Here is a 12,225-nt window from a genome sequence, read left to right as displayed (position 1 = left end):
TAATGCTCCCCAACTCAGATTTCTGGATTTACCTCTAGAAGTCACAGCTAAATTATGTAAATCACAGTTTGAGTGCTGAGGAAGCACTGAAGGGGCACCATGCTGAAGAGCATCACCCGCAGACTAACTCCCTGCCCACCCAGCTTTCCCAGCACGGAAGGCTGCTACACCAGTCCCCATGCCCGGATCCCCTCCCGCTGCTCCAATTCTCTCAACAGACTGCAGAGCTGTGGCGTTTCTGCTGAGTTTGAGCTTCACACTGTTCACAATTAGGTCCTTAATGAGTGTAAACATAGACATTAAACCCGAGCAGATTGTTGCAAGTGAAAGAAGGCAGAACTGCTGTACCTACAATGTTTGCTTTGTTTGAAAATAAATCATTGTAACAAGTTACAAACATGTTCAGTAATGACTAGTCTCATACTGGAACTTTCTGATAAAGCTCCATGACCATGAGCACCTCCTTGAGGGACATGATCTGATGTGCACTGAAGGTAACAGGGGCTTGTCTCTACTCCAGCGCAAGAAAGTCCAGGCAGCAGATGACTGCCAGGATCTGCAATTTAATTTATACAACCCGCAGCATAATCGCACAATCATTAAACTGTCAGTCTAAAAATGAGCCAAAAATGATGCAAGCTCTGTTATTTAGATGATGTACATTAAACCAAAGAGCTACCCATCGATGTGGAACTGAAAATTTTGAACTCCCAGAAATGGCACAGATCACTTTGCTTTCAGCTGGGAACTTGCTTTCCAAATTTGTGCCAAATTCGATATGCAGCTTATTTTCAGTCCAGTAGTACTGAATGCTAAAGCAGTGCACAGAACTTCTCATGAAACTCAAACGCACTTTGTGTACTTTTATTTACTGTAGTCAGGGCTGCCCAGGTAGGACAAAAAAAAAAAAGCCAAACCAAGCACCAGATCCAAAATTAGCATTTTATTCAGAACGTTGGGGTCAGAGGTGTATCATTCATATTCTGGTACACAATACAGAGGCAAAGCTGTTCTCAGAAGTCTCTCCAGTTTGAAAGCTCCTTCCCCCTCCCCTCCCTGCCCCTAAAACATAATGTATAATTACTCGTGCCACCAGTATCAGGCCAACTCCCCCCCCCCCCCCCCCCCCTTTTTTTTTTTGGTACAAATTATGTAAAACTTTTGTGCTAAGAACTTTTCTCCCTCCCCAAACCAAAAAAATAATAAAAATAAAAATAAAAAAAATATTGAGTACTCTAACTACAGTTCAACAATTGAATCAATGTCACTTGTTTGCAACCTGTTTTGTAAATACTTTATCCATAACGAAAGATATAAACATGCAAAAACCTGAATCCATAGTCCAAATAATACATACACATGTTCTGAAGTTTCTGCACTTCTCCACAGACTATGCCAATAAAACATTATGTACACATACCATTTTTTACAGTGAAGTGGGAAAAAAATACTAGAAATTAAAAAAAAAAAAGAAAAAAAGAAAAGTGTACATGGATTAAGACCAAAATGTGTCTAACATTCTAGCATAAGAAAAAAAAAAACAATTCTGCTACAAACTGGTGATATGAAAACTCCCTTTATTTGCAACCAGCTGCATAAGTTTTAGAATTTTAGTGAAAAAAATCCCCTAACATCTAAAACTAGAATTAATGTACATTGTTCCACCTCATGGTCTTCTCTCCCAGATAATAAAATTGTTCCATGAGGGCGGTTTTTTGTTTATTTTTAATCTCCTTATTTTAATAAAAGCAATGCGATGTAACAAAAGCATGTTGAAGCATATTGTGTTTCACCTTACTCCTCCCCACCCCAACATATTTTGTCTCTTTAATGCATCATTTCATAAATCAGTACCATTAAAGCCTTAAACATAAAACTAATTCCGATCTGAAAAAGGTACAAAAAGGCACATAAAATCCCAGTGCTTCTGTACTGTAAAATTCAAGTGTAACTGAGCTCAATATTTTTTTCCAAACAGCATTGGATCACTGATATTCCACGGAGCCCAAATTGGTTTGCAGCCTAAGCCAAAGCCTTCAGCAAGCACTTGTGCTAGTAGACTACAAAGTTAAAGCCTAGCTTCTGTATGCTTTTGGGGAATATCAGTTGAAATGTTTGTACGTGTCCAAAAACAAAGTTCACTTTGAAGTTCAGTCATCACCTCCACCGTACATATCAGCAAGTTTCTTGAAACGTGGGCCCCAGTCATTTAGGTAGTCATAGTCTTGCTCACCACCACTACTTGAGGAGTTAAGAGAGCTCAAGGATCCAGCAGTGGAGCCACTTCCTTCATAGTCAAAGACTAAGAGGGAGTCATACGGTGGGGCTGTAGGATCATTGTCGGCTGCTTTAAGTCCCTGCAAGAAGGAGAGGGAGAAAAAGACGATGAAGTTCTGTATCTGAGAAAGAGACAAGACATTACTGGAATATCGCAGCGCAGTTATCTATCAATTGCCACGGGAGAAAACCAAGTTCTTGTTCTTCTGCAATCCGATTCAAAACAGATTTATGTTTTTCTAACTCCAGCAAGAACTTACTTCAATTTCTTTCTGAATGGCCAGGTTTCTAGCATTACAACACTGGAATTTTGAATGTAGCTGCAAATACAGCTCTAACAAACCTTAAGAGAACATCATGGCACTAGAACTGATACTAATAAACATACAGTTTCACAGCTACACAGCTCACAACCCGCAACATGAGCAATATGGGACTGGTTAAACAGACAGATGGGGAAGGAGAATAGGCATGTTTGCAAAGATTCACTTTAACAACCATCTCACATGACCACTGACATTGCTGGCCTGCAGTCCATCTGCGTGTGCCAAAAGCCATATTTAGTTCTGTCAAATTCATGTACCTCTGTAAGCTGCTGTGAGAAAAGATACAATATGTTGGCTTAAGCTGTATGTGCCATAACAACCCATGAGATTCCACCTGTTCTTCAGAAAACACACACATAATGACATCAAAACTAAATACATGGTTGTAATCATTTTTGTTTCCTCATTTCAAAGTATTCAGGTTATCAACACACAAATATTGGGTCCTCAGTGATTATAAATTTCCACTCTTTAGAGCTGAATAGCCCAAACTAAAACAAACAAACACTGTCAGAGGAAAATAGGGAAAGAACCATACTTCTTCCACAGAAAAGTCTCTTCCCTCCTAATTTTCTTATGTAAGTCCAAACCTAAACAGTAATTTTAATTTTAGAATATGAGACAATTGCTCTGTGCTTATCCTGGGAAAATAAAAGGCTGAAACCTGATGTTAAAAGCCCTCTTGTGTTTTGGATTTTTCAGCCTCACAGTTTCTTCCACATCATTAGCAATGCTTTTTCAAGATTTTCCACGTTGAATAATGGATAATATATCTTCCAGAATTCTATAAGGCTGAGCTAAGATTTTATTGTTCACTGTTAATTTTAACCAGTGCTATTTGTGCTGGTTTTATGTTTAATTTTTAATGTTTATTTACTTAAAGAATGCCTTTATGATACTCCCAATTATTTGAAGGATCAAGTATGCTTCCTTCGAATTACTTAACATATTCTGTTTTTAGAAAAGTAGATTTTACTCTCAACTGTGTCTACTCTAAATGTGACATAATGGAAACAGATGTTGATTTTTCTTCTAGAAATATGTATATAGCTAAACCCATTAATTAAAGCGTATGGCACTAATAAGGTAGAAGAGAATCTTGGCTCTTTATTGCCTATCTAAAAATTATTCAGAAGTATGCAGAATGTACCTACAATAATTTTGCAAATCAGTGATGGAAAAGCCCAGTATATTTATCACACTGATGACCTCTAATCAAGAACACATTTTGGACTTAAGACTATCATTTCATGTAGTACAACAACATGAGCAGGTTATTAATAGCCTGCATTAGAAACACAATTTTAAATTATCTGATAAGAATAATTGGTGGCACTGGTTATCTTTCTCTTTGTTATCTTTCCATCCTGATAGCCAGAATAAGACAAAATATTTGAGATCCCAAAAAGGCAATGACAAGTGTTGGAAGACTTTCCTTATCCAGCTACAAAGCTGGAAATAGTTTTAAGGCTTTCTCTCAATTTCTGCTGCTGAAGCAGAAATGCAACTTTACTTCTTAGGCAGTAACTGGCCTTAGAGTATTTACATCATCCCTTAAGCCTGCTTGGGGTGAGAGACACCCATGCTTTTCAAACACAGGTGACAAAGAAGGAGAAAAATATACCACTTGAACTTAAAGAGTGCTGAAGTATGAATCCCAAGTATCAATGTGTAGAAGTCATTTAGAAAGCAGGCTTGGAGAAGAAATGCTATTTCTCTGCAGTTCTGCCTAGTAACACCCAGCCAGTCATGGGATACTGATTTATTAAAAATCAGTGAACAAAACATTTTCCTACATCTCTGAAGAAATTTTGACATTTATCAGCCATCCATGGCAAGAAGGCAGGCAGCCTCTTTCCATCTTTTTTTTCCAAAGGGGAATTTGGATTTTTTTCCAACTTGCTGCTGGTATCATGATAGCATTTAAAAAGAAAATGGTTTTGAGCTACTGACTTACAAGATAGCATCTCAGTAACAAATTCACTGTTTCAAAGGTTGTGCTTACTGTGTAATCCATTTCATTCAGAAAACATAGCTACAGGCCGTGTTATGAAGCTGTTGATTCAACTGCACAGCCCAAGTTACACCAACGTTTGCACGTGGTTAAAAATTCCTCAGATTCACAGTATAATGACTGAACTTCATTTCCAGCTCTTCAAATGACAATCAAGTTTTCTGCTGTATTTGTGTGGCAAGTTACATACTAAAATGACAAAGAATTACTACACTTTCCCTCTGCTAAGCATATTCTCTGAACCTACCCAATGCACTGCTCCGCTTTGCTGTTGAGTTCTATAGCATATCCGAAGGTGGAGCTACTGGATGTCAGCTTCAGCAGTGAAATTGGTTTATGCAGCTCCCTTTGGTTTCAGCACTGCCACCTTTTTTGCTTGTTATGCCATCCCCCTTCAGTAGGTGGTACCACAACCTGCTGTACTGGCACAACTGAAAAGGCAACAAATGGCTGCCAAGAACCGCTTCTGCTGATTTTGCTGCCATGGTATTGTCAATTGCTTCTGCAGAAATCTCTCAGATTTTCTCAGATGTGTTCAAGAATCTCAAAGCGGTGGAACTGTTATTGTTATTTGGTTAACAGTTTCTTGATCTGAAAACCCAAAGTTTACTAGATAAGAGAAGCTTATTCAACAACAGAATTTCTGGGGCACACACTTGGGATCAGGTGATCCTGCTGGGAGAGAGCGAACCATGTCACAATTCCTTGCATTTGCTCTACCACCAGTGCACAACAAGCATCATGGAAAGAGCCATGGCAATACAAAGGTCTGCTTGAGACCTAGGACAGACTGAATAGCAATCTCACTTTTCTCCTCTTCCTCTTTTACATATGTTGTCACAGCTTTCACTAAGGAGGACATAAGGGGAAGAAGAGGAGAAACTACAGTGCCTTGGCTGAGGAACAATAGCAACCTTAAGTTATACTTTCCTTAGTATGTGTAGCATTCTGAATTTGTCTCAAATCAAGGCAAAGCAAAAAACATCAGCATCTTGAACTAACATGAAACATTACAAAATCTACTGCTTTTATTTTCATTAATTCTACTACTTAATCAGTCTCAGCAGACTTTTGTTGAGAAGGGAAGGAAGAACAGAGCCCTATGGGGAAATACAAAAAAATTGTTGAAACCTGAAACAATTTTTTTACTTGACAAGAGAAAACAGAAAACATTGAGGGACTTTATTCTGCTTGGAGGTGCCCTGTATCAATAACCATTTACTAAGAATGAATTGAGGGTCCTCCGTGTCCTCATGGGATGAGACCTTTAATTTGTAATTTAAATTTTGTTTACCTCAGGCTATGTCCTCTATTGATTAGAAATATCTTCTTAGCCACAAACTCTCCACCACAATGTAATTTGTTTAAGATTTCTACAAACAGCATAGGTGGCTTCTGAAAACAGGATTAACAAAGCTGCTTCAAACAGGCCTAATTTACACTGTCCTGCAAATCCTGACTATTCTAAGAGTTAATTATGCTCCACACTCCGCAGGTTATGTTTTAAAAGGCTCAAAATGGAAAACAAGGTCTACGGAGGGTTCTTAATAACACTTGACTTATTCAACTGACTTGTTTGTACACTGGACTGGAAGAAAAGATTTTCCCTTCCCCTCCTTAAATTACAAATTCATCTATCCATTGAAACAGACAAAACAAGAAAGTCCCCAAGGTCATTTAGCTTATGCCTGCAAAACATATTTTGATTATAAGGCACCTCTGGAACCTTCTTATTTTAGAAAGTCCATAGCTCTGTACGTGTTATCTCAACTTTTTAGTTATAAAAATACTTGAAGTTTTTATCATACTTATAACTTGTTTTTCAACTAAGAAGTTATTAGAAAATACTCATATATGTCTTATTGAGTTAAGTAGATTTAATACAACGGATGACAGCTAGAAAATAATACACCGGAAGAAACAGTGTACTGCCAAAAGGAAAGAAACAATGACCCACTAGGTCTTTTTCACTTTTTGTTTCTATGGCTCTGTAATAAAAGTAAAAAGAAAAGAAAAAAAACAACCCTGCTTGTTTGGCAGTGGTAGCTAAATCCTCCAATATCTGAAATCAATGACTATAGTTCTTTTTTGTCAAAAGTTGGAGTAATTCAGAGGCTAATCTGAACAATGCTGGCTATGTGTCTGAGGTGCTGGTGAGCATTCAACAGACTAAATTAATTCCTGCACATGGAGGCCAGCATCCCAAAGGATCATGCTATTAGTATCTCTGGGAATAGGTCCAAGTCCTCCAAAACACCAAACTGATCTCCAAACCTGTTGCATCTTTTCAAACCAATAGGGTAATGCAGATTTTGGTACTGAGGTACTGACAACAAAAAGGCAGCCTCTCCCTGCTTAGCCAGTGACTGGGGTAGTTTTGCAGGTGGTTTGGGTTAGGGCTGTTCAAGAGAAAAGTCACCCCGAATAATGTTGAAGCTGGATGCAGAGAGATAAGAACTTTTGCCCTTTCTTATCTTGCTATGTTGTTTTCACAGCTCAGCACATCTTCTGTATGGCCTGCCCTAAGAAATGTCTGGTATGGGTTTCACCCAAGGTATTTCTTCCACTTACTCCAAGTAAAACTGAGATGAACTTACCAATTTGTTTGGGTATACCCTTGCCAGGACTGCAGGTGGAATTCTCTGAAGAGAGACTGAATGTTTATGCTCTAGACACTGATAATTTGTAGATTTAACTGTAATAGTGTGTACTACTGTGAAAGACTGTTCCCCCCACCCCCAATATACTTTTTAGAATCACATTTACCATGGGAAATTTTAACATAAACCACGAATTAATATGAAACTGTTTGAGAAATAAAATCTCCATTTTGCTCAGACTTCTGGCAAAAGAGACAGAGCATGGACAACCTCTGGGTGGCTACTGTGTGCTAGAGAGAAGGTTAGGTGGAATGCCCCATAGTAAAATGACACATTGCTGTGAAATCCTAAGAAAAAAATACCTTATGAAGAACAATTAAATATATAATGCTCGAAACATAGAAACTACCTCATATAGTTTCTATCGGAGAGTATAATTAATTCTGAGCTAACTTAACAGACAAGAAAATTGCCATGGTTTCTTCAGTTTCATATATATTTCCACAATTAATTTTATCTTAGAATCAGTGACATTACTGACATTATTTTACTGTGTAAGAATAGCTGGTAGAAGCTTCCTCTTTTGGTAGATGGCAAGGGGAAGCACAAATAGAGGCACTGATCTAATACAACAGACAGCAGTAAGAATATTACTCCACACTCATCTGTACTGCAGTATAAATATACTGGGTTAAATCAAGACAGCATATACTGTTTCTACAGCTCCATGTGTACATGTTGATGCTATAACCTTCCAAGAGTGAAAACCTACTGAAAAACACTATTGCAAGAACAGCTTGCTAAGTAATTTAAAAATCATAGGAGGCTGGACAAACTCTGGCCCCTTTCTGGCTTTCCCGAGAATCACACTCATTCCTTGTCTTGTCTCTGTAAGAGAGTTTGGTAACTGCTTTGAGGACAAAAAAAATCTGGGTATTGAGAATTATGGGTTCTTCCTGATCACCTGCCAGGTGGGTAGCGTCTGGTCACAGCTGTGTGAGAAAAGGATGGCAAACTCTGATTGTTTGGAAGACAACAAGGAAGCCCACAGGAGTTTTTAGTGTGCACACTGCCTTGGCCAACAATGTGGACCTCTTATTGTCCCACGTTTCCCCTATTTTCCATTATTACAACTGTAATATTTAGAAGTGCAAGGCATGCAAAAATCCTTTGTGGAGACATCCCTTTCTAATACAGCCCTTCCCCAAACCTGGAGTCTCTTAAAATACTATGTTTTATGAGAATATTTCTATGTTTCCTGCTAGTCATCTCCCTGTAGGTTTTTTTATAATTGTATTGCTGGATACCTTAAAAGCAGCAAACTCAATTTTCGGCAGCTTGCTAACACAAAACACTTTAGTATATTAGCATGACTTTTCTTCAAAGCAAACAAGAACAAATACATTTGCAAAAACAGTTATGCAATACTCTGCAATACCTGTCCAGGTCTAGTTGCCAAGGAAGATACAAGAAAAACAGAGGAAATAATTAACTACCTCTATTAATTTACAGAATATAGATTATTTTAAAGCGGTAAATTTTGAGTTAGTATGTGTTTTCCTATAATCAGGAAGCACAAAGAAACACATTCTCTATCTTGAGTACCACAAAAGCAATGATTTAGGACTGACCAGTGATAGAAATAATGAAACAAATAGTTGTAGGAGCATTTCTTTCAGAACTGTGAGTAATCTGGTATAGTCTGAATCTTACTTAGATTTATCTTTATTAGATTGAAGAATCAAAGATCATGCAAAGACTTTTAAAGCTCTGTGACAAGGCCAGTATTAAAAGCACTTACATAACATTTAATTTAGCTGCCCTGCTCACTAATCGTATTTGATAGAATTCTTTTGGTCTTATTGAAGGTACTGAATTTCCACTATTATCTGGATTCAAAGGGTAATGTATGAGGAAAATGAAAATGAACTTCTTTCGTTATTAAATTGCTGTGAATTAATAAATGATTTTAGGCTAAACTAGAATTTTGTTAGTCTATTTATTACTTGGAATCCATAGAATAATCCTGCTTGGAGATACTGTGGTTGCAGCTGATAACGTATTATGAATGTAATTAGTACAAACATACAGAAGTTAATTGATATATCTTCCCTTTCTGTCTGAGTGTGTTAATTAAATTCGTCTGCACTTCAAAAGAACATATTTACTTCTATCTATCAAGACAATTTTAAATGTCTAAGTAAGTTTTAAAAAGTTATTATGTTCAAACATAACAGCTACTCATGCAGGGTAAACAAAATATAAAAGCTTATCAGATTTTAGGAGGAAGCTCTTTTTCTCTCCTTTACCTCATTAATGAAGTCCCCAATGTCCCCAGGATGAGGAGCAGCTGATCTGACTGGATACTGAGGTTCTGCATGGATTGGCCTTTCATCAAGACGTCTGATTCCAACAGGTTTGATGGCATCTGGTTCCACAGTGTCAGGCTGCTGGAGCTGGCTTAAGTCATAATCCTGCAAAATATAAAAAAAGGCAGTTAGAATTTCAAACAATATCTGTCGGGGGAAACATGAGGAGCAAAAAGGAAAAATTCAAAGTACCACTTCACCAGAAGTCCTGTTTTCAGGATTGTAACGCTTACTAAGTCAATAACATTGTTATTTGCATACCAACAGGATGTTATTTGATTTATACTCCCTGAATCTACCATTTTGATTCTATTCCATCAGATTTGTAGAGCTTCTCATAAGTTTTCCATTGAGAAGCAAGAATGAGTAGTGCTATTACGAGACTAAACACTTTGCCTAGTAATGATGATTTACTGCATAGAGCCAAGATGCCAAATCCAACTCTTATTTTTCTAAGCAAATAAATGCCAGATACTCTCATTCTGAGAAAGAGGCAAGTGCTCTGCTCTGTGGCGTGTTATAATACCTTCAAAGAATGAATTTAAGACTCCTTGCTGATTTCACGTGGTTTCCATAATATCAAAGCCAAAGGGGGAAAAAATGTCGTAAGAAGTACAAAGCTCCTCAGATTTGGCCTTAATTCTAAGCACTTTCTAAAGATTACTTGTGGATCCGTTCATTAAGTACTTGATGCCGCAGTTTCAAACTCTGGCAGGCTGATGAAGCTAGCATAGCACTCTGAATTCCAATAAGCAGCACGTATGTATGTAAAAATTCTAATTAGATGAACGTTTATGCACTTAAGATAGATATGCCTAAATACTATTTGTACAGTGTGATGCATCTCAGCATTGTCATTCACCTCACTCTTGTCATGTCTAGAAGGCAGTCATGCTCTAGGGTGTCTTTGCACAAGGCACTGGTAAAAATGCACAACAAAGAACTGGGTTTAACAGCTTAAACTAAAGCCATTCACAGACTACCAGTCTCATGTCAATTCTACTGTATGCCAGATACCCTGCCCCACAAATAATCCAGGCAGTAGAGGTACATCCTAGAGAAAGCTCCTTTATCATCAGTCTCTTTTCACCAGTGTTGTTCTGGTAAAAAATCACATATAATCTCAACTTGCTGGAAGATGTGCAGACAATTACATTTCCATTGATTCCTAACTGGCTCCTAAAGGAAGGAATGCAAGCCTTTACTTCTGCTGTTACTTCACTTGATGTAGGTCCTTTCTGACACCAAACCCAGACTTTTCAACAGGAGGTCTGTTGACAGCAGTGAAGGTAGTTTGTTGGGAGAACTGTAACTATCAAATCCACTACACCTCCTAATTTGTTACTTGGGTCCTCAGCTGACTGCACACAAATATATAGTCAAAGAAGGTGGAACAGCTCCACTGAGATCTGAGAATGCAGTTTCATATGCTTTAATTAGATTACAAGTTCCTTGTGGCAGAGCTGTAACTTCTACCCTTTGGCTCTTCGTGTACTTACAGAATAGTAAGTGATCTCCATGAAGTGGTATGAACTGGAGAAAAGTAAACAGAACAGAACTTTTTATCCTTTCCCTTCTTATTATGTAAAATAAATCAAAACAGTTTAGAGACATGCTATCAGAAAATGCTATCAAAAAGAGAATGCATGTCATAGGATTTATAAATATATAACACGAGTGCTTTTCATATCCACCCAAAAGATAAAGGTGGAAAACAACAGGGAGAAATGAAAAATGCAGGTTTTATTATACTAAGCATTCATTAGGGAAGAATTCAAATAGGTATGGTTAAATAACAATATATCAAAACCAGGAGAGCCTCTTTGGTCATTTGTTTTTATAATGATAAAATGTTTCTTCCACCCACTCACATACGCATACTATTCTTCTTCTGATTAGCAGTCATACAGAAATGCAATATGAATCAAGTCATTCTAGTATCTTTGCATCTAAAGCCATCCTCTTGAGCCTACGTACAGTTGGAGACCTCTCTAGGCAACACAGCCAAAAAAACCAGCAAAGATAGCCATCTGCAAGGCAACAGCAGTGCAGGATGTAACCTTACATGGATTCCCACTTTGGTTTACTTTTCTAGGATAATTTATGACACTGCCATCTAGCCTTCTATCAGAGGAAATATATTTTGCAGGTCTATTAGTGTCTGGACAGGAAGAGAAGATCCATTGTGCTTATTACCACAGACTCTGAAATCTCTCGTATCATTAAAATCAATACTAACTGCACATCAGTCAGGTATGGCAAGTCATCCACCATTTCCCCAAAATGGTGTAGGGCCATACCAATGCAGCATCATGGAACAACTCTAGCTGTTTCAACATTCTGTCTTAAGTCAACTCTACTCAATTACTGTGAAGAAGAAGAAATGTTTTAAAGAGCCAGGGTGTAAGCTCTTTAGGGCTCCTGAAATTCCATCTCTTCACTCAATGCTGCATTCACGGCTAGAAAAAATGGGAAAGCTTTTCATGTATTACTTAAAGCTCCTGAACAGACTTTATGTTAGTCTCAAACAGAGTTTGTTAAGACACAGTTAACTGCAGAAGTGACAGCTAAATGGAAAACTGTGGCACATCAGAGAGAGAATAAGACATGCTGGGATAGATTGGGACAGCCAGCTTGGA

At 37.8% G+C, this 12,225-nt stretch overlaps 1 protein-coding gene across 2 annotated transcripts in view; it reads right to left on the bottom strand.

The window, feature by feature from the left end:
* Nucleotides 1–1,136: 1,136 nt before the first annotated feature.
* Nucleotides 1,137–12,225, bottom strand: part of CDH2 (cadherin 2) — a 119,347-nt gene continuing 108,258 nt past the window's right edge. For both annotated transcript variants that reach the window (XM_074899031.1, XM_074899032.1), the window contains exons 15-16: nt 9,527–9,691; nt 1,137–2,357 (exon numbers count right to left, since the gene is read on the bottom strand). In XM_074899031.1, coding sequence (XP_074755132.1) covers nt 2,151–2,357; nt 9,527–9,691 — 372 coding nt within the window. In that variant the 3' untranslated portion in view covers nt 1,137–2,150. The remainder of the gene's footprint in view (nt 2,358–9,526; nt 9,692–12,225) is intronic.

The sequence above is a fragment of the Athene noctua genome, chromosome 2 (assembly GCF_965140245.1).
Source record: "Athene noctua chromosome 2, bAthNoc1.hap1.1, whole genome shotgun sequence".
Lineage (NCBI taxonomy): Eukaryota > Metazoa > Chordata > Aves > Strigiformes > Strigidae > Athene > Athene noctua.
Note: the sequence above shows the minus strand (reverse complement) of the source record. Positions and strands in the feature narration are given on the sequence as shown.